The sequence below is a fragment of the Neopsephotus bourkii genome, unplaced genomic scaffold (assembly GCF_033783945.1).
Source record: "Neopsephotus bourkii isolate Nb327-2 ecotype Australia unplaced genomic scaffold, CSIRO-AGI_Nbou_v1 NB_1589, whole genome shotgun sequence".
Lineage (NCBI taxonomy): Eukaryota > Metazoa > Chordata > Aves > Psittaciformes > Psittacidae > Neopsephotus > Neopsephotus bourkii.
This window is the reverse complement of record NW_026902065.1, coordinates 6,563,445-6,587,389: the sequence shown is the minus strand read 5'-3', so window position 1 is coordinate 6,587,389 and position 23,945 is coordinate 6,563,445. Positions and strand designations below refer to the sequence as shown.

Here is a 23,945-nt window from a genome sequence, read left to right as displayed (position 1 = left end):
TTGTGACTTTTTGTTACTATCACTTAAAATAGGCAAAACTGAACAAACTGAAAACCAGCTATTTTTTTTTCCCTACAGATAATTTAAAAAAAACCCACCTAAAATCACAGAACTCTTTTTACATTGAGTGAAATTTTCCAAGGTCTTTTTTTGCTTATATAAAAATGGATTAAAGAAAAGGTACTGCTTTTATATTTCCCTTCTACTTTACTAACAGAGAAACAAAAATTACTTGCATTCCTATTGGTTTCAAGTCCCACCAGTTTGGTGGTTTTTTTTTTTGGTTAAAAATAGAAACAACTTCTCAGGCAGTTTCCAAATAGATTTCTTCTGTTACTTCCCATCAGACATAGTATTTTTCAACCACCTATATTTAAAATCAATATGAAGATTCCCACTGGTACAAAAGGGAGTTGGGTCAGGAAGAATCACAAAAATTTCAACTAGATTTTTGTCAAAAGGATATTCCCCTTTCTGGCAAAGTAAACAAACAAAAGAAAGCATTTTTCAGTTTTCATAGGTAAACCAGAGGACACTACCATCCACCAGCAATGATATGCTGAAAAATGGAAGTTTTGCTAACATTCTACTTGGAAAAAATCATTGCTAGAAAATAGTGAAAAATTAGGACTCTTCCATGACCAACTGTTGAGTGATTTCAAAATTTTTACTGCTAACATCCAAAATGTGACCAAGGATAGGAGTGCTACAGGTTTTTACCTAGAGATAGTGGCATTTTGGAATGAACAGTCACAACACACCCCCAAAATATTCCATGCCTGTAAATACTCAAGAAAATGACCCCATCCTTTCCTTCAACAAATAATTTCATAGTTATCAAGATGCAATAAGTACTTAAGAAACAAGTTGGGGTTTCTTCAGATATGGAGTCCCAATCTTAAATATAATTTCATCCAGCCAGACTCCTATGATCACACAGGGCACCACTGGCTTCAGCAGAGCTCTACATGGGTTCAAGTTCTGCTTGCATGGAATAACTACCAGACTGAGACCTATGGCAAGACTTGAGAATATTTTAAAAACCTCTACACTGTTCAATACACGATAGACATAATTTTCTAAATGAGACTGGAGTCCTTTATTACAGGCCTCTAAAAGTTGTTGTTAGGGTTATACATTAAAAATACTAAAGTAATAAAAAAAGAATTTTTTTTCTGTGTTTGCTTGTTTCCTTCTATGATACCATTAAGCTATAAATAATTTTAGGATAAAATGCCTAGGTATAAATGAAACTGTTAACTGATCATGTTTGCTGATGTCCCTTTCTCACATTGCCCAAGTTGGCTCCATTAATCCAGCATCTTCTCTTGTTTCTTGCCTTCCTTTTTCTTCTTCTTGGATTCTGTCAAGATAACAATAACCATAAAAAATTAGAGTCTAACAGTCACTGCAACAAATTTCATTCAATACCCTGAAACTTCCACTTGTTTTCTCTGTGTATGTAAGAACTAATTCTGATTCCTCATTCTGAACAAGGAAAGGGAAAAGAGAAGGAAAAGAAATTAAAAAAGGAACAGCTGAGACACTAGAGAAGATGGAAAGGGGAGTGCATGTGCTGTTCAGAACCCTTCCTATCCGAGCAGCTGACCCTGTTTGGCATGCAAGGCATTGTCTCAGGAACTTGCTTTGAAAATAAGAAAACAGCAGGCAGCTCCTGGAGAAACCGGGTCATGGCTCACTGGAGAGCTGGAAGAAAGCTTTGCACACACTATCCACACACATACCCTTCTTCCTTGCTTCCTTTCTGTTTCATTGTCTGTCTTTGGCTTTCTCTAAAAATAAGAGAAACTCTAGAGTGTGGTGAGAAAGCTCACTTACTTCTTCAGCTTCTCCATTGCCAACTCCTTTCCCTTTGTCTGGGACTAACACCTATGTACACTTGAGGAGCCTGGAGTCACTAGAACATGGTCTGTCCAGGCAGCTGGTACTGACAGGATGGCGAAGGGACTAGGAAGCATCTGCTTCTCTGATTAATTTGGGGTAAATAAGGTAACGATGTGAAAGTGCAAGTTAAAGTTTATATTAAAATCACCATTTATGGTCTTATAATACCATACCATATAATACCACCTTTCACTGTGCTAAAGGGGAGGGTGGTATTCTACAGGCAAAGGAAATTCACAGAGGGACCTAAGACATGAATATGTATCACATGTCACTTTGCAATGGGCAAAATAACAGGTCTCACAGGGAATGTGAATAAATCAAATCTTCACCGATACCACCAAAAAACACAGCACAACAGGTACTACAGAAAGAATGAAAATGAGTTTCTGTGAAGCATCCTTCCTGGAACCAAAACAGCAACCAAGTAGACTCATGTTTGCCTTAAACCAGGTGCCACTTTTCTCCTTTGAATCCAGCCTTTGTTTCTTCCTTCTCAAAAAAAAGACCTCCTCCCCACCAAAGAAACCAAAACAAGACAAAAAAAAAAGAACCCCAACCAAAAACCAAACCAAAAAAATCAAAAGAACAACAAAATAACAACCAAAACCAAAAAGCAAAAGAAAACCAAACCCCAACAGAAAACATCTCAGATTAAATAATGAATAACCATGAATGAGAAGACAAGCACTTGGCCCTTTATGTGGTACACTCTTCTTTGTGAATATGATCCTTTTCTCTCTGACCAGTTTGCAGAACACAGATAAGCAAGCAATAATCACCTCTTGTAAAACCTTACTTGCATTAAAGCCAAAAGAACTACATTGACATCTTTCAGCTATGCATGGGGCCAGGGTACCTTCGACAGAAGGCAGGCTTAAGTCATCACATTTCTCTGATGTTTGGGTTTTTTTTCCTGCTAGTGTTTCAAAACAAAATCTTCATCTTTTTCAACATGACAAAAATTGTTTCTGATAATCCTTCGTCAAAGCAAAATAAAATACCTATTTTATGCTTAGTCACAAAATCTGCTGTATAGAATCTTTCCCTTAAAAACTCTTCTTAACATTTAAATGGATAATAATTTAAAAGTAATTTTGTTTGAAAATAAGAAAATGAACTATTATTTTTTTTTACCCCTGCCTTTGTATGTCAGTGTTTGTGTGTGCTTGTGTGTGTATGTCTGCCTGCAGTCCAGACCTGTTCACTGAATCTGGCATTATTTTACATGTCATTCTAAAATGCCACTTATCTTTAAGTTCATCTAATTTGCTTTCAGCTAAAGCTTTTTTCTCCCTACAGATTTTCTGTCTCCCCTCCTATCCTCTTTAATCCATGTTTGCCAGCACTTCCTCTGATTTTGCTCTGTATCACTGAGCCTCCTGGATTCTGTATTGATTGCACTCTGACTGTCTTTCCTCACCCCCTAACACTGCTTTCTCTGACAGAAACAGTGGTGTTTTACTAATCACACCAGCATTTGAATTTGAAAAATCTATTTAAACCCAGTACAACCAGAAAGACACTCTGCAGACTTCAACTAAATTTACCAAAAGCAGAGCAGACATATGAATGCAGGCAGACCACTAATAGGACTCTATTGAAGAGTATGTGCAGTTTACAGTAGAGGTGAAGTCACCACCAGTAAAAGATTTTTGTCTGGACTTGTGTGATTGCATCAGGTCCCCATCTTCACCTGACTTGAGTACCAAACAATTCACTGTTAATCCATCTGCACTTGGCCCCTGGGCATCTCTATCTGCTCCTGTAAGCAAAAGCTCTATTCTGCCCTGCTGTCTACCTTGTGATAATCTGCATATCATCCAAACTGCCAAACCCATCTACCTACAAAGATAAGTGATTCTTCTTTGTGTCTCAGCAGAGTAAAACCTTTATGGTCACTCATGGGATGTAAATCCTTTCACATTAAAGGTACTCACACCACCACAGCTTACTCTTTCAGACAGGTAAACTGTACTGATGAAAAGTAAATTTGCTCCATGAAATGACATGCATCCCCCAAGTTGTGGCAATATTTCAATATTTCAAAAAAAAAAGAAAAAAAAACAAAACTGCTCAAATATTCCCCAGTCCTTAAGTTCTTCTAAAAATCTTACTACATACATCAATAACAGATACTGGCCCATGAAGATGTTGCTGTTAGTCTTTTCATGCACAGCTACCCGCCAACTGTTTTGACTATGGGCAGGCTACAGACTACTCTATGTCCATGGCTAACAAAATATAAAGTTGCTTTAAGATGTACTTTGTTCATGTTTTCTCATGCTAAGACCTAGTTTTTGCACCTGTGGCATTCAGGCTTTCACTGCCCTCATCTCTACTCACCCTGCACTACTATTTCTACTTTTATGACCAGCTATCAGCTCAGCTTAAACATCCACACTGGAATCCATGTCACTCTGATCATCTGGTCTGCCAAAGTTTCCCTTCCAAAAGTAATCAGGCTTAACTGAAAGGGTCACCATGCCAGCAGTGCCAGCACTGACACCATGCTAGGAAGCCCTGATCAGCTGAGAATACAATGCCAGCTACCTGAAAGCTCAAAAGAGCCCCATACACCAGCACCAGCTGTAGCCATGTACAGTGAAAGATCCTCTAGATGCCATGAACCGTGACATCTCAATATAAAGCTTTGTGAAAGGTATGTAGACAGGTATGTAAAATTGGTATTTACAGTGAAACACATAATTTACATACATTAAATGCTTTATCAAAGGTATTTCTCCTAGAGCTACCAAGATCAGGGTCAGCAGTGAGGTGGGCGTGGGTGCTGTCTCTCGCTGTCTCTCAACACTTGAGGTGAGCAGGCTATGCAGTGGAGGGAACAGATGAGCACCATTCTTTGCCTACTGCTCTGAGTGCACTGTGTGTTAGTGTCCCAGACAAACTGTCCTTCCATTGCTGGCATGGCTCAGCATATAGCCACACTGAGGAAAGCAGTAGCAGGATCTATGCCTTCCTCTCTGTCTCCCTTCACATCAAGGAAATACTTATCTTTACAATCCTTGCGCATCCTTGAGCAAGACAAAGATACTGGAAGAGTGAGCTATGTATGTTCCAGAATATTAATAAGGATGACAGAACAGTCCTCAGTTTTTGTGTCTGTGTTAAAGCATACACTTTCCTCCCTCTCATCCCACAGTAAGAAACTGCCTAGTGGTGCTCTTGCTCAGAGGCTGGAATTCTGGACCTGGGGACACACAAAGAGCAAATTCAGAATACCTTTTTCTCCCTATAGGACCCAGCAACAAGAATTGCACAGACATCCCACTCCCCTCCTGGAACCCAGAACAGTTCCAGTAAGGTGAAAAAAAACCCTATGTAACATTGTACAAACAGTCCTGCAAGACAAAACTGTGCCAGTGCACACATACTGGATTACCTAATCATCCGTCACCTGAATATGAGCAGTTGAATGCCTGAGAATTATTTGCAGTATTAAAGGCTGTGTGGTCGTGGATTAGCAGTGAACCCACTTCTGTGATGACTAGTAACAAAAATTTCAGTGAGGATCTTGCAGGGTAAACAATTTAATTTGATAAGCAGAACTTTATGGCATTTGGAATGGCAGCAGCCGTCTTTAAATAGTCATCTTTATTCTGAAGACTCATTCTCATTCAGCACAGGAAAGTAATTTTGTCAAACAGAAGCCACACACCATTTGAAGCCACCCTTAATGCGTAAGGCACAAAAGGAAGGTAATTACATTTTAATGGAAGCCAAGCTTTCTAAACCAAGATTTGCAGGTATTTATTTTCATTTGTTGAGAAGAAGGTAACAATTCACTCATGGCACTTCTGAACTCCTGTACATAAAAGGAAAGCAGTGTCCCCAAAAGCAATACAAATCATTTGAAATAGCAAAAGCTGTGCTGATGGAAGGTTAGAGTGAAGAATTTCAACACCAGGTGTTCAGGGCGCAGTTTTGTCAGGAGCTAGCATTCAGTGCCACTGAATACAGAGGAAGGCAGCTCTTCTGAAGGGCTCTCTACCTCTCATTGGGGAAAATTTTCCAAAGCATCTGCCTGCTATAGTGAAAGGCAACGGTGCCACTGGGTGCAGGGAACTTTCGAATCTGGGGGATGAAATGCCAAGCCATATGGAAGGAAGCACTCTTGACATTGATGAAGCCAAGAATTTTATCCTTGGGTGAAAAAAAAAATCTCACTTTAAAGAGGCTCACCCTGCTCTCTAGGAACAGAAACCGCTACCTTATGATTTCCATGGCTGTACAAACAAATCCCTTGATTTCTGAAATGGTATTTCTTCTGCTTCTAGGGAAAGGGAACCTTTCATGGCCATAAATTCCTTTTCTTCCTATTTTCCTGCACAGCATTTATATATTCCCAATAGTTTCAGAAGGAAAAACTATGTTACAATAGCAGTTTTCTTCCAAAATAAGCTCTTCTCAGAGCAACGCAGTCCTACTGGTTGGAAAAAAAACAAGCAATACTCCACTAGCTAAACAGCAGTAGAAGGCAAGTCTCCAATGAATCAATGACCTTGACGTGGCTTTTACTTCATTAATATATTAAAATTGATTGTATTCCCTATACTTTAGCTCTGTGTTGTTTAATGACTTTCTCTGATTGCCTGTGTTTCCCAATTTCTCCACTCTTCCAGTCACTCCCCTCCAGCACGTTTTGTTCTGCTTCTTGCTTTGCTAAATTTCCATTTTGAACAAACTTGGAATTGCTCCCAGTTGAGAACAAGATGAACCCAATTCAAAACTAAAGGGTGGAGCTAAACCATAGAAGACAGAATAGCACAATGTGATGTGCATTACAAATGGGGAACAGCTAGATTTATGTCTGTAACAAATACTAACATACCTGATAAAGGAATGGACCAAAGAGCGGCTCATGGAAAAAGTTTCACTCATTTTCTTTCTCATTGGAATTGCAAGAAGAAATAAATGCAAGGAAAAAATTAATCCAATTTATCTGAAACAACCTTAACAGTCAGATGGCATTGCTTGAGCCTGACCTACAGATGCAAGACATTTTAAATACTCCCTTTACTATCCTTACAGAAATCAGTCAGAAATTACACGTGAGGTAATTGGTTGAAACCAAGGTGTTCATCAGAAAGTTTTAATTTTGGTGATTTTCTTTAAATATTGGGAGAAAATTTCAAAATCGCCTAGGCAAAGGCACACAAAAGACCACAGACACACACATATTCTGATTTTGCTACATGGCCTAATTGCCCAAAGACAAAGATCAGGAAAGTTTCATCTCATTTTCTTTATGTCTGGGTCACACATACATAAGATGTTAGAGTCTTTTGATTAAGTACCCAGAAAATTGCAATGGATAAACTTTCCAATCAAAGCCTGCTTTGCAACTGGAAACTGCTGAAGGGGTCTGGCTAAATGAAAAGTGACATTCATAAATAGCTCACGTTGCTCTTCTGTTTGCTTCTTCTCATCGGCCTATGGTACATTTGTACTGTTCCTTCTGTATGGTACAAACTTTCTGTTGTCATGTTCTACGCACGAAGGACCCAGTCCCTGCTGGCTTTTCAGCCCTCCTTCTATGCTGTACACAAAATCCCTCTTAACGCCAGTGAGACAGGTGCAGGCACAGACTAATAGAGAATTCAGTCTCTGTGTTCACATGCCTGAAGGAGACTGTTGAGAACAAAAAGTATTAATAGTCTGACTAGAGTTTGGCATACACCTATACAGCAAAAAGATTACATGTTGCAGCAGTTTATATGTCAAACTGAGATCTATATTATATATAAATAAATATATAGTTATTTAGCAGAAATTTATTTGTGATAGACTGTGAATAGAGACCCTGTTTCACTTACTTAGTTTTTGGAAACCAGGCATACATATTTCTCAGCTGTGCCTTTTGCATCTGCCCCAGACAGGATCTACCCTCAGGGCACAGGACACAGGCTTGGCTTTGATTAGTGCTCCACACTGAAAAGTCTCCTGCAAAACTTCTGCAGTTAGCTCAGACAGAAGATAGAGCAATGGCAAAGTAGAAAATGAAATAGAGGGATAAAGAAAGGGAAAAAGCTTGAAAGGAAGGGAAGGGAAGAAGCGGAAAAGGAAAGGAAGGAACAGGGCTTTCTCTCTGTTTCACTGCTGGGAACAGTAATGAGTGTAAGCATTTGCTGATGGCATATCTTTTATCACAGCAAATCCCACAGCTTCAGGCATTTTCACGGCTCAAGGGCACAGACTAATGCCAAGGAGGCTGACTGCTTTTGCAAGCCAGGAAAGTGAGACAATGAGCATGTAACAGAATTGGCACGCAAAAGGCGATTTAAACTTTCAGCCACAAAGGTCTGTATTAAACCATAACACAGACTCCTGCAGCCACAAAGAGGGTTAAACAAGACCATTCATCACATCCAGTTTTTCATCTTTTGGGGCAGCAGAATAAAACTAAAAAATCAATACAAACCAGGAGGTGAGAAAACATTAAGGTCTACCTTTTTCAAAAACACCTGTAAAAGTGGCAGAACAACTAAAAATTGACATATACTCCTTTCTTAAAAAAATATTTCTCTTTGTTCCTCTCCTACAAGCATTTCCTACTCCCTGGAATCAGGGTTGTGTCAATCAGACTGATATTATATTATGATCTAACAATGCATTCAAATTATTTATCCAAACAGTATGATTTTTCAAAGGTACAAAAGCAGTCTCAAGGGACAACAGAGTGCAAAACCACCAAGAAACATACAGAAATGGAAGCAGAAAAAAACAGCATTAGAAGACATCCAAACTTTAGTAGTTACAGGTTGCACTGGTAGCCTCCTAGCAGCTTGAGGGTGGTCCACACTGTACCACCATTGTGTTAATTTTTTCTTACATGATTTACTGTTGTTCCCACTTAAATTGAGAAAAATCATATTTCCTCGTCTTATGGCCTCAAGGAGCCAAATCACAGAGGTAAGTCTCAGAACCTAAAGTTCCCAGTGAGTTTTACTTCAACCTGAAATACAGGCCTTGTCCTCAGACTAGCAAGGGGCACAGGGAAACACAACCAATCAATTAGTACCCAGCCTCACCCCTCCAGACTACTGTTTCTTCCCTTGGTTTTCAAATTTCCCAGCTCTATAAGGCATAAATTATTCATGGCAAAACTGCCTCTCACAATGTTTATGCAGTGCTTAGTACAATGGCACCCTTTTTCAGCTGGGGCCTCTGGGCACTCATGCAATACAAATAATCATGATGATAGCAACAATAATAACAGCCAGCTATGCTGCTCCCACTGTGCATCCACAGCCATTGTCTGCCCCTGGAGAGCTCAGATCACTTTATTTCACTGCAGGCCCCTGGTCAGCGCAAGAAGCCATTCTTCAATAAACCTGCCTCATCCTCTAGAGCAGGAGAAAAACCTCCCAGTTCTGCCTTTCAGGTTTTTCTTTATCACAGCTGTCTCCTAATATGCGAAAATCCCTCATTTTTATATCTAATTAGTTGCAGCAGATCCTATTATTCTGCCTCCTGTAATACTAATTATTACACTAGCTGCATGCCTGCACGACTAATGAGCTACATTAAAGATGGGGAATTCTGAAACCTACAAAGGAGATGCAGCATGAGTGTGATGCCAAAACAGGAGACATCAGCATCTCTCAAACAAAAGAAAATCAGAGTCCTAGCAAGTAATTTCTTCCCCCCCTCTTCCCCGGCCCCTCCAGCTACCCTTTAGGAGCAGACATTTTGTTGCGGCACAAAGGCAAAGTTCATAGAATCATAGAATCATGTTGAGGGAAGGCACCCCAGCAAAAGCAGACTGTCCAACATACAAAACAGAGTGGACCACAGGTGGTTCTTTCTGGTGATGCAGCACCCAATGAAGAATCATAGAATCATAGAATCAAAGTTGAGGGAAGGCACCCTAGCAAAAGCAGACTGTCCAACATACAAAACGGAATGGACCACAGATGGTTCTTTCTGGTGATGCAGCACCCAATGAAGCAATGAAGAGATTCCTATCAGGAGAGCAATTCATTCAGACAAAGGCACTGTCAGCTCCTTGCAACAGCACCAGCCAAGTCATCCTGCCAAAGCACAGCCAGCCTGTCCTGGCAGCGCGCTGTGGGTAACATGTCCTCTCTGCAGGTAGAAATCAAGGCTGACACTCTACTGCTCAAAAACCACATGTTGTTTTCTGTTCCTGGCACCGAAGTAAAGACAGGGATATACCTGATCATTAACAAAAGTCCAGTTCCGTGTTTTGACACCAAGCTCCCTAAGAAGACACAAGATAAGTCAGTGTCAAACACTGTCTTAAGTCCACTGAGATTACTAATATCAAAACCAAAGACCCTAATTAAAGACTGCAGTTCAGTCACCTTGAAGTAAATTCTGATAATTGCAATTACAGGCTAGGATAAAAGGGAGCAGCAGCTACTAGTCAGAACGTGGAGCTAAGAGTCAACAGCTCCTAGCTGAGGTGGGCTGGTCATTTCTATTTCCCTAAATTCACAAGTAAAGCTCATCAAACAATATGAAATTATTAAAACCAGACAGAGTGAGTCTTTCCTCCACTGTGGGAGCACGGACACCTTGCTAAACACAGGGAACTGCAGAGACACCTTGCTAGACTCTCAATTGCTACACCTGATCCGCATTACACAAAAGAGATTACAGCCATTAACTCAGGAGGTTTTGCCTTCATGTGAGAAACCTTTCCAAACACTGCATGTTGAGGATGTGATCTTTGCGTGCCACTCCAATTATTAAAGACACGAGCAGTGCAAGCAATGCCAATTTTGACAACCTTATTTGGAACTGTTTTCCTGTGTGGCAAGGGCTGAGCTTCATAGAACAGAAAATTGATCAAAAGGTGGGAAGGAACATTTATTAAAAAGAACTAAATACAGCTAGGTGAAAAAAAATTACCAGAAAGGAGCATAATTCAAAAAATGAAGGGTACACTGCAGAAAGAGCAGGCAGAATGTTCATTCTATTTAATTTTGTCTTAATCAGAAGAATAAATATGTGAAAGTACAAAAGTTATAGGGAGAAAGAGAAGAAGAATGAGAGTGATGGAGAGAGTGCAAAAAGAATTAAAGCCTACAAGGCAACTCAGCTCAATAAAAATAAATTCCCCCTCTCTCAGCAGTTAAAGCAAAATGTTTCCTGACTCCTGACAATACCCCATTCTTTTACTTTCTGGCTGGCTGGAACCCGAACAACCATCAATCAAGTTTGGGTGGCCGTGAAGTAGGCCAGATGGAGTATGTCGGAAGTGTTTTCTGCTCTTCAATGCAAGTTGGCCATTACAGCAGCTACCCGACAGAAGTACCTGAGTCTTTCACATCTGTCAAGATAGTTTAGGGAGACCTTGAACATCCCCGGCCTTGCAGACACTGATTAGAACTGTGTGTGCTAGAGGAGAGGTGGCTGCTTCCATGGGGATTTTCTGATAAAAAATAGCCCTTCATCCTTTCCAGCCTTTGTGACAGGCTTTCTCATGACCTCATTTGTGCACTAAATACACAGACCACGGTGTCTGGGATATCCCTGTAGCTGATAACCTTTCTGTCCAAATGTTCAAAGAAAAACAACAGTTTTTATCCACTGTTTACTTTAGCACAGCAGCCCAGGACCAAGCTATTCTCTTCCAATCTGAGAACACCTCAGCAAAGCCATGGAGAAGAGCTTGTCAGAAATCAAGACAAAATTAAAATTCCTGATTCATCATCTGCTCCCCCTTAAGTCCAACATACAGCAGATTCTCATGCAAGCAGTGAACTCCAAAATGACCATGTTGCAGATTACAATCTATACTTAGAATCAGGTGCTTGGATTTAAATAATACTGAGACACAGCAATGCTAATAAGGGCAATTTTTTTTTCTAGTTTCCAAAATAATGAGAGCACTTCAAAAAGATTTTAAGGCTTTTCCACGAATGCTGACTAATGAGAAAACAAATCCATAAGAACACTTACATCATTAGTTTATGAGGCAGGCACTGATTCCTGAGGTTAATGAATATCTACCTCCTTGTTTAGCAGAAGTTTTGCTACAGCTCATAGAAGCTCCTGGAAAGCCAAAATATACTTTAACAGCAAATCTGCAAAACGGTAACCCTTGGGATTTCACTGAAGGTATAGTTTTCCTTTCTGTTAAGCACTGATTAAACTCCTTTGAAACAGCAGTCATCTTTGAAACAGCAGTCATCTTCGAAACAGTTAGCCGAGAGCAGAGACAGACACAGGATTCATCCTACCAGCAAAGTTGCTGCACGTTCATGAGCTGAAAAGTGGATAAGCAACACGAGAGCAGCAGTTACAAGTAGCATCCATTTATTTGTGTTTTTCTCAAAGAACAGAGAAGGTGAGGAGGAACTTTATACACCAAGCCAGAGTATGGATTGGGCAAGCCTAGGAGAAATAATCTGTCCTACCCAGACACCTTCTTGGCTTCTTAACTGTTCAAATTAATTAACTTTAAAAAAAAAAATAAGAGTTAGGGAAAATTCTGATGGTCTCAGATAAAGATACCTACTCCACATGCAAGCAGTGATCAAAACAAAAACATGGGTTATTTAGTAAACGTAATAAACAATAAAAGAAGTATTACAATCGTATTTTCTGTTTCAACGCAAATCTGTAGAGAAGTTGGAATACTGTGTACAGTCCAGCCTCTTCATCTCAAAAATGATTTTCAGTCATAGAAGGAATTTAGGTAAGTTCTGTAGAGTATGAATGGATTAACTGTTATACAATGAAACACTGAAGTTAGAGGTTCTATCTTCAGAAGACGGCAAGCATTAAAAGTAACAGGAGATAGATAAAACTGCAACTGATTGGAGAAGCCAAATAGGGGCTTTCATTCACCTCATTTAAAATGTAAAATCAGAAGGAAAACTGATGTAATTGAGAGATTACAAACATGACCCAATAGAAGGAAAATTCCAGCGCACAGGAAAGGAACTTAGGGAAAAAACAAAAACACAAATTCTCCTGAATATACTTGGTATTTTCAATGTAATATTCTCACTCAGTTCACATCTTTTTTTTGGTGCTCCCAACCTATTGCTGTTGGAGATGTATTCAGTAACACAGGTCTTGAAGCATATACCAGTCAGAAAGGTAACGTTCAGCAGTAAAACAGATTCCTGAAACCAATAAACCCCCCACTTACTGTTCTGCCAGAGCTCCTAAATGCAAGAAGGCCACTGCTCTGCTACTCCAGGCAATCACAGTACAAAGGGGTCTGTCGCACTTGATCAGAATTTATACGTCTATCTATGTTTCAGTACAGACCTTATGCAGCACTGTGCCTCAAAACAAAAATGCTGTTTCCAAGTAATGTATAATATGCTTTTTCTCTTACAGTCTTGAACCACTGGTGCAAAGCTATGGGTGGAAAGGAAGCCTAATACATATCTGCAGTCCATTCCAAAGGCTCAAGACAATAATCTAGATTTTCCTATCACCAAAAAATTAAATTGGGTCCTATTCTAACTATACATTGAATTCAGTTGATTTTTCCTCTATCTACATATGGGTGGAGACTTACCTCCAACCTGCAATTTCCCTCACTTCAGGAAGGAAACAGACACTCTCAATTCCAGCCAACATGTCAGCACTCAGATTTTTAACTCAGAAATAAAGTTCAGTAGGGCACAACATTTCACACAGTACTAATCTGCTTGACCTAATTTCTTACTCTAGTTCCTCCCTACTGCTGCCAACATAATGTGCAGTGTAGCTCCTGGGTACCCACAGATCTGCACTACCAAATTCTTATCCTTAGCTCAGGGCCCAGGCAGGCTGTGAGTGTGTGACTTCCTTGCATGCTGTTCCTACTAATGCCAACAGCAGATGAACGAGCAGGTGGCACACAGGAAGATGCTGTGAGATTTCTAACGCAAATAAAGAGAGCAGAATTTCTGCCACAGATATTCTGATCACATACCTACATTTAAATGTATTTCTCCTTTTGCATTCCTTCAAATGAAATGAAGCCAGGCTTCCTAATCAAGTCAAACCACGTAACTAGGTTTGCCACAGTCAGTCCCAGCCCGAGTTTTAGTCTCAGCTGTAACTCACTCATATCTAGAATAAGTAAAAGTTAACTCCAATCCAGCAATTTCACAAGCACTGCCTTTAAAACTATAACTTTAAAAGACCCAAGAGCATTGCTCTCACAAAATAATGCTGTATCAATGCTCTGCTTTGTCTCCCTCTCCCCTCTTCTGACAGCTATTGATAGAATATACAGACCCAGGGAGAGCAAAACAAGGCAAAAGGCTACTAGCAGCTCCAGCTGCAGAGGTCTTCTGGTAGCATAAAAGGAAGCTTCATTCAATAAACTCCAAAATGCCACCTGGGCAGGGAAATCTACTCAAAACAAACAAACAAAAAAAAAAAAAAACAAAACAAAAAAACCCACACCAAAAAACTCTCCCAAGGAAAAGAAAAAAGTCCTTCTCCCCAGACTATTAAACAATGAAATCAAAGGCCTTCCTGCCTTCCCACTCAGTCACTTCCACCCCCAAATGAAGATGTTTTTTGCTGCCAACTCAACCAAGTCAGAGGGTCTCTGAAAATCTAGTTTCTAGCTGTGAAATATAGTTTCTGCTTCGCAGCTTGTCATTATCTACACAGGGTCTAGGCTAAGTGCTGATGTAGTAACTCCATAAATGTCGTGTGGGGAAGACCAGTTACACCTGTACTGACTGCAAAGCAGACAGATGCATTAGCACACCCAGAAAGCATCTGCAATCTCATCAGACATGTCTCTGGTAGCACAAACAGAGCAGGCCACCTGCAGGTACTCCTCACTCAGATCAATGGTACACCACCATCAACAATTTGAAAATGGCTCATCCCTGTTGCACCTGTCACTCCTAATCACATTTATTTTTATAATTATCCTAGTATTCAGACGCTCAAATGTTTTAAATCTAGATGGTTTTAAGCAAACAAATGCCAGGGTAACATAGCTTGTGTAATCCACTTAAAACACATTACTTCTGTATCTCAAACAAGATCTCACAGTTTTAGCTCCCACTATAAATCATCCTACACACATAACACCTGCTACTCCAACAAGAGAGTATATTAAAAGGCTTTAATGATTAGAAAGAAAATAAGTTTGTCTGAGGAACACCTGGAAACACAAATGCAGAGCATATGCCTTTCTGTGTACTAAGAATTACACTGTCACTTGTGCTTAAACAATAATACTCTCCTTCCTGCTGTCTTTGAATAAAAAATATACAACCTCAAGGGTGCAGAACATCCATGTATTTCAGTATGCAGTAAGCAGAACACCCCTTCTATGCTACCTGTCCAGAAGGAAATAATTTCTTTCAATCTTCAGCTCATTTCCTTTGTTTTTTCAACTAGCCTTTATTTGATAGCAAACAAAACTTTTATAAAGGGTGCCTTCATCAAGAGACATTTTTGCATACTACTATTGGTCTGTTCCCATTAACAGCGGAGTTATGAAATGCATCTGTACTCCGGAATTCTAGTAGCATCAGGAAACCGGTCACAGTAGAAGTGGTCTCAGGTTAAAATCAGAGCTCTTTATTTTCAGCTTACCTCTTGTGTGAGACTGCCCTGACTATACAACTCAGGAATATTGTCTGCCTGACCGCTGAGACATAGTGCAGAACTAAGACAAGGCCATGAAAATACAATCTTCTGTACTGAGTTCCCACTGAAGCATGCGGGACATTACAAATCCAGTGATTTGAATGAACTAGTGTGCAGCCTTCAGCAAATGGAATTTACCTTGAGGTTTGGGTTTGGTAAGCTTCCCACAGGGCTTTGAGATTGTGACAGTCTTCTGGCAGTCAGCATTATGAAGGGCTCTCTTTAAGTTCCCAGTTCTAGTCTTCAAGGCAGTATTCAGGTCACATTCTCCCCAGGCCTGGAACTGGTATTTGCACTCCGCTGCAATAAGTAAATAAATGGCAATTTTTAAACCAAAATGACTGTGAAAACAAAAATGTTATGAGTCTAACAGAGTATCAGAGTTAGTTCTTGTAGACAAAAGGATCATGCTAAGGAGAAAATACAGGCTTCCTGCTTCATATTTGAGTAAAAATGAAAGCAAATCCCTTGAGAGCAATGCTTACCTCCAAATTGCTTCTTCCAGTTGCAGGGGATCTTACACTTCTGAGTCTTGGTGGTTTGTTTGCACTCAGCTCCAGTGCGAGTGCCTTCACGTGTTCCCAGGCCACAGTCACCATTGGTGGGCACACAGACACTCCACTGCCATTCCCCACAGTCAGACTTCTTCGACTTTTTATCTGGATGAAGACAAGGAACCAAATCCAAGCAAGAGAAATGGTTAGTACCCACCAGCCTATGGAAAAGCTCCCTAAATTTCATTAAACAGGCACATCACCTGAAAAGATGAATGAGGAAGACATTTGTAAAACAAGTGCTTCAAAGGCAAAAGTTCTGGCATCCTTTTCACAGTTCTGTAGAGACAGGTCAGCCTCTCTAACTCCAAAGCAGGGTGGATCATTCAAAGTCAGTCCCACTCCCATGCCTACTAGTCCACTTAGATACTCTCAAGTGGATTCTCATCTTCACAGTGGGGAATCACCTAGAAACCCTCAGGGACTGCTAACCAAAACATACAGCACTCATGCAGAAAGGACACTCCTCTGCCTCCAGTAGCTGATGGCATCCAAATATTCTCAGTTCCAACTGAAGCACTACACACTATATAGGTTAGAAACCATAATCGTAGAGTGGTTTGGGTTGGAAGGAACCTTAAAGCTCATCCAGTTCCAACCCCTCTGCCACAGGCAGGGACACCTTCCACTAGAACAGATTGCTTCAAGCCCTGCCCAACCTGGCCTTGAACACTGCCAGGGATGGGGCACCCACAGCATGCCTGGACAACCAGTGCCAATGCTTCACCACCCTCACCTTCAAATGTATGTGTTGATGTTGTGTATCAGAGGATTCAAGCACCTCCAGGGAACAGCTGCAGGACACAAACTTTTCACTTGGTATACCATGCCACATTCTATGACCAAAATTCCAAAGGTGAAGAAAAATCTACACTGAGAAGTGTAATCAAAATGCTGCTAATGCATGTGCTCAGGGGCAAAAGTTAAGGGACATAGTTTCATTTAAAACCTTAAACCCAAGCCTGATAAAAAAAAGACAGCAATGTAATCAAACCTAAGTGTTCATCCCGAAACATCACAAGTAACTTTAAATAACCTTATATAAAATTATTTTCCTTCTAACTCCTGTATATTTACGTTCACATATTCTCATATTTCCATACAGCCACAATGGCTATAAACAGCTTTGTAACCAGAACGCAAATTCAGATAGACTCACAGGTCATTTTAATTGGTGTGTAAGTGGCCTGTAAATCATAAGACCTTAAGAAAACCACCAAAGATGCGTTCCTTAAAAAATGTCACAACTGGGCTGTATAGATACGAATTTCCCACTGCAGGCCTGTCTCCCCTATAATGAGGTGTGAGCTCATCACTGGCAGAAAGCAATTACCGCTGGATGTCTGGCTGTCTTTATGCAGCGGCGAGTTAGTTCAGTTCTTTGTGAGGGGATTTCCACATCACACAGCATTGGCCTAGCATTGTCAGATACAACACTGAACAAGCAACTTGGTGACTACTCTTACATCACTCCTATTTGGTTCTCCCTAAGTCAAGAATGAACCTATTCCCAGACCAAATATTAAACTGCCTTGCAACATCCACTCTGTGGTAAAATAAGGACTATGAGGCTGTCAAGCTGCTAGCTTTCATGGAAACTACCTTTCATTTTCCTGTTTAACACAGAATAACATGTCACAGCCACAAAGCCCCACCCTGTATGTCAAAAGGTTAACAAACAACCTGAATTTCATAACAAAACCAGGAGCATTTGACATTCTCCCACACGTGCAATCTATCCTGGGGATTAACTCTGAATTATACTGGACCTTACCTGGTTTCTCTTTTTTGCCAGCCTCTGTGGTACTCACAGCTGCCAGAATAAAAACAAGTGCCAGGAGGGCAGCTGTGAACATTCGACGTTGCTGTTGTTGCTGTTGCATTCTGGGGATTAACAAGGAAAAAAAGATAAAAAGGTTGGTCAGAATGTAAAAAGTGGGACCCCATCTAATGTGTTGCTACAGCATTTTGGGGAAGCTCTGCTTCAGGCCAGTAAGAAACAAGCAGGTAGACCATAATTAGCCATTGGCAGAACGAATAACTTTATTCCAGAGAGAATACAGGTATTCTTACCAATTCTTTTGCAGCCCATGTACCAAATCCCTGGCCTACATCATTGCTGTTATGGATAAGTATTGCCACAGGAAGTTCAGTAATTATTGCTCATCTCGAGAAACCTGTCAGTGAATCAAGGGTCCTGATGGTCCTGGAACTCCACTCTTCTTTCTTGACCTCTGACTGATATATTGTGTAAAACTAAATATATCATATACTTTGTGTTTCAGCATACCCATTCATACAAAGTACGGAATGCTACACTTGCAAGAGAACAAGTTTTTACTAGGTTTACTTGCCATCTGAAAAGGCCTTATTTCATGAAAACTTATATAGGTAATATGTGATGTATTACCTTAATTGTCATGGGCATCTTGCTATTAACCTTCCCCTCCAATTAGTGTCTCTTCCTGATAAATTAAGCTAATTGCTTGAAATGCAAAACGGGCACAGCAACAGGACTTGCACACACAGCTAGAAGCTATCCATAAGATGCTAATGAACTCAAAATCTGGATTTGGGATTCAAATATTCAAAATATAAATATAAATTTAAAAAGTTTTAAAAAATAGAAACATTTGCTTGGTAGTGAAATATCATTTACTAGCCAATCACCAAAAGTCATTCAGAGCTAGCTGATTTAAATGGCTTACACAAAATCACAGAATACTTAGGGTTGGAAAGGACCTTAAGATCATCTAGTTCCAGCCCTCTGCCATGGGCAGGGACACCTCACGCTAAACCATGCTACCTAAGGCTCTGTCCACCCTGGCCTTGAACACCACCAGAGATGGAGCATTCACAGCTTCCTTGGGCAACCCGTTCCAGTGCCTCACCACCCTTACAGGAAAGAATTTCCTCCTTATATCCAATCTAAACTTCCCCTGTTAAAGTTTTAACCCATTACCCCTTGTCCTATCCCTACAGTCCCTAGTGAAGAGTCCCTCTTTCACTTTGCTATAACTTGCACTGTTTCATTCTGGCATTGTTTATCAGAAAGCAGGGCCATAACAAACACATGTCAAAAATAAGCAACCTTCCCATTTCTCAGAGCCACTTCTCTAGCAGGCAGCCAGGAACCAAGACAGTGGACTCCAGATTTCTCAGACTGAAGGTTTCTCCAGCCTCTTTTTCTTTTAAATGAGGGCCCATGACATTTATGCTGCACCAGCTTTCCAGGGAAGTGTCAACAGCACTAACCACTAAGATAGCTTTAATAACTTAACTAGACCAATGCTACGGAGAGTTTAAGATGCAACCTGATCCATTTTGCTTAGCACAGCAACCTTAGGAGAGAAATAATTCTCAACATGAACAAAGAACAAAATGTATTTGAAATTTAATTTGGCACTCCTCAGTATTCCCTGCTGGCAATCTCTTGCTCAAAAGCAACATAACTGTAATTGACACGGAAAACCCAGAGACTTTTAAGTATCCAGCTTTAATACAGTGGTAGAAGCCAGAGGAAAAAACCTAATGGCTTTGTTGAAAAAGTTCATGTGAAGACTGCAAGAGAGCTGGCATTCAAATGTCTGAAAGAGCTGTCATTAGCACCCATTTGCTTTATTTCAAAAGAAACTACAATTTCCCATCATGAAGTGTTTCCCATGAACTCAAGACCCTGGAGCTAGAGGGCACACAAGTTGTGTGTGAGTTTGTGTTTGACTTTTTCCTTTCTCCTGCTACATTTTTCCACTTAGAGCTTCTCATGTTTTACAGAAAATTAATTACATAAATAAGTAATAATAATAAAAAAATAATCTGCCTTTTTATTCAGCTTACTTCAAACTGGTCTCTCATAATTAAACACAGTTGGAATACTTAGAAGACACTCAACTTTTTCTTTCAGCCCCTCCCCCTTGAGAAACCTCACCACTTTTAACACTGCACCTCACATCACATTTTCACTGCAATTTACCAATTTATCTTGTCACTTCCTCTCTTCCAAATGATTCACAATAATCCCTCGTTGGAGAAGGGAGTTAAGCACTTGTATGGAAACACACAGGGAAGGAAATATACTTCCATAAACTCCAGAAACCATCCCAGCATGCTACCTGGGGGTGTCAGAAGCTGAAACAAGGCAGCACCGGAGGGTTTGCTGCACAGCATGTTGCTGCACACAAGAGATGCCCGCAGTGGACTTGGGACTCCCTCTTTCATCCTTGCTGCCCGCCCCAAGGACCTGGGATGTAGTCACAGGTACCCCACAGTCTGCTAAGTAGTCACTGGGAGCCATGCATAACTGTTTCTAGGGAAGCTGCTTTATATTAAGTTGACAAAGACTCTAATTCAAACCTGATTGACACTATTTTCAGCAAATCAGGCAGGAAAAATAGTTGGGGTTTGGAGTCTGAAATGATCCAGAAGCCCTATAAACAAAACCCCATGGAGCCTGTTTCCTTAAGACTCCAAGCCTCCCTACAGCCAAAACACTTGCCGAGTTGTCTAAAGCAAACACTAAACCTGCACAGTGAAAGAGAGAGATCCCCCTGGCAAAGAGAGCAAGGCTGCTTCCTGAAGTGCTTTTGATATTAATTACCAATAAGTGAAAAGCCATGTTGTGCAGATGCCTTGCTTCACACCACACCTACACCTCGAGTCTCATGTAACCCGTACGAGTACAGAAAATTGCCTGATTGGTTTGTACATGATAGATCAGCAAGGGCAGATGCTCCCACAAAAATACAAATGGCTTACATACAGGACCCATTAGATTTCAGGTATTTTTTCAGAAGGCCAGAAAATCCCACCGATCGGTAATCATTCGAATTCAATCTTCAATTTTCCCTGAAAATACTTCAGGTGGCCATTAGAAACACTGGATGGAGAGAAAAACATGTCAGGCTGTTTTTGAAAACAATATATTATCCTGAAAATAACTTAGTGGGATTTTGGTTTATTTTTTCAAGTATTTCACAATAGGCAAAATGGACTCCTCGATACATTGATTTTTATAATGAGCCTTCTATCTACACCAAACAGTAATAAGCTGTCATGGTTAAATCATGTGTCCTGAAGGGAAACTATTTCTACAATCCTGTATGTGCCTTCTCCCAACAAAATGAGGTACAGGAATTCCTTCTGCCTTACAGTTCATTTCACAATCAATCACTGTTTGGGAGTAGAAAATGAAAGAGAAACTGAAACAAGGGAAGGCAGTCAGAAAATTAATTAGTTCATCAACCATCCATGCATAGATTCAGTTGCAGTTCTGACTCTCAGAAAGAGTCAGGCAGAAGATGCTATGGCTGCAGTTTAAAGGACCATCTAAGCAGAGGTGGACCCTCCCACTCCAAACCCCTAGTATCCGCCTGACCTGATAGAATCACTCCCATCTCTTCTGCACCTGATTCACTAAATCATTCATTTGCTATGATGAGTACAGTACACATGATAAAGTTTACCAACTACTTCAGGAAATATCTATCCCATGGTCTGCACACACCAATCCCAGATCTACTAAAGGCCCAAAACAGGATAGCACGTAGGATAGCACAGTGGCATGTACACTTCCATTTGGGCCCAGAAATGGTACAAACGCTTTCATGCAGTGCCAGGCTTTGTCTAACAGTCCAAGAAAAAGTTTACTCCTTTCAACCCAAGACCCTGCAAATGCAGCTTGCTTATTTCATACTCAAGTTGGCAGCCCAAGGCAGCTCAGGTGTTTTCATCTTTAGAGCTCTGCATCTCAGTGCAAGCCAAACTTGCTGGAACAACTCTGTTGGCACTCATGCAAATTAACTCATGCACAGGTTCTCAGTTTCTCATATCTGAACATGTCTTTCCTGAACATAAGCATCCAGAACAAACAAGACAATTTCAAATAAAGCTTGATTGGTGAGCAAATGTTTATTTTTCCTAGCCTTACTGAAGCTAGTGTATGTAGCACATCCTGGGATCACATATGCCTTTTGCAGGTGGCTTTTTTGCTGTTAATAACTATTACACATAAGACCTTCCCTTCATCTGCTTCCCTTCAAAGCAACTGGCAAAGTCCCAGATTATAAAAGCAAGTATTTTATTATTAGTGCATATGAGTGCAAACTCCCACTCTGAACTATCAGGTTTTCTCACCTGTCCATATCCTCCAGTTCTTCCAGTATAATATGCCAAACATCAACTGTGTTGATAATGCTGTTACCCTGCATGTACTGCAATACTGTATGCATTGCCATTGCTAATGACAGGCTGTGTAGTGAGTTTGTAAGGCCTCATGACTAAGGCTTGTCAAGGATTGCTCTGTCTGAGCTTTCCTTGGCCTGTCAGCAGCCTCAAAATTTCTAATTGGCCAGCCAGCTGTGACTAATTTGATTTACTCTTTTTTTGGCATTATACGGAGCCACCCAGGTTTTATGACTGTTCTATTAATGTACTATAGAGAAATACAGGACTGGTATCTTATCAAAGACATTGGGAAGTTGTGACATAGGATGCAGTATAGACAAGTAAAGGTAGGGGAGATATGAGATGGGACACAGGCTTGACAGTGAATACCCTCCCATCTATAAACAACTTGCCCATGGCTAGATAAAGAAATTAAGACCTGGAGCTAAGGAGACAGGAGTAAAAAAGAGAACACAGAAGTAGTTTCCACCATATTTAAAGGGTGCCATATAAATTTGGATATAACATGGAGCTGCAGACTAATGAAGAAAGATAAACGCATAAAAGCAGGTCAGCAAACACAAAACACAACCACAAGCTGATCCTAAAATGAGGAAGTAGAAACCATCAACAAGAACGTCCTCCTGGCTGAGGATCCCAGATGATGACAAGTCACCATAACCACCCCCACAACCACCACCATACTGAAACCAACAACCTTAGGGCCAAGAAGAGCTGGGAAAGGGTCAGCATTACATTAGAAAAAGTAGTTTAACGTAAGTGCATGTACAACAATTTTAACTGTAGAAGAAGTAGTAGTAGTATTAACATCTGCATAGATATATTCTTTTCTGTAATTACATCCACACTAATAATGTTTCTTGGATTAGACTTGAGATTTCAGTTCACTAACAATAATTTTTTTACTTTATACCAATATACATAAAAGGTCTGTTTCCTCTTTGCCAATAAACAACATTTTGAGTATAACTATGACTCTCTACTTAGTCTTTTAGTACACTATCATTTTCATCCCATGATCATGAATAAATAAAATGCATCCCAAATGCAGACAAAAAATTCCTACAGCCCATTATTTCTCTTCACAACACTGCTCCTTACCCATTTTAGAACTACCTTTTGCATTAATCCTTGTTTTTCCTGCTTGAATGAATAATTTCTCATCAAGTCCCACAACAAATACTTTAATAAATTACAGTTTGATTAGTCCCAGATTAGTCACATCTACAAAATCAGTTTTTAAATGAGGTAGTTTGGGACATCAGTCTCCTTTCAGTAAACACATGCTGTGTTTAATGAAACTTAACATTTACCTCTGCTTCTTAAATTATTCTCTTATTCAAATTTTGTTCTATTTTGCAGTCCATCGAGGGCAGATTAACATGTCTGCAGTTATCTGGATTTATTTCTTTCCCCCTTTTTAAAGAAAAATATTATTTATATAATGTATATTTGCTATGCACCAGTCATACAGGAGCATGTTTTAACCATCTTCATAAATCTGAAATGTCAAGTGTCATTTTTACAGTACTCTGACATGAAAACACACAGTTCTCTCTGTAACAGAGAAGATCATTTGGCTTTTAGGAGTCTGACCTCTGTAACAGTTGCATAAACTCCTGCTTCTCCAGGTGAATCTCATTCACCATATGGTTAATCCTTATGTCCTACGTGTCCTAGTCAGACCTT

At 40.1% G+C, this 23,945-nt stretch overlaps 1 protein-coding gene across 1 annotated transcript in view; it reads right to left on the bottom strand.

Annotated features, from left to right (window-relative positions):
• Positions 1-307: 307 nt before the first annotated feature.
• The window catches only part of PTN (pleiotrophin), a 73,139-nt gene continuing 49,501 nt past the window's right edge, over positions 308-23,945 (bottom strand). The window contains exons 2-5 of the mRNA XM_061372024.1: positions 17,848-17,957; positions 16,005-16,178; positions 15,658-15,819; positions 308-1,363 (exon numbers count right to left, since the gene is read on the bottom strand). Of these exons, the coding sequence (XP_061228008.1) occupies positions 1,311-1,363; positions 15,658-15,819; positions 16,005-16,178; positions 17,848-17,956 (498 nt within the window). The 5' untranslated portion in view covers position 17,957 and the 3' untranslated portion in view covers positions 308-1,310. The remainder of the gene's footprint in view (positions 1,364-15,657; positions 15,820-16,004; positions 16,179-17,847; positions 17,958-23,945) is intronic.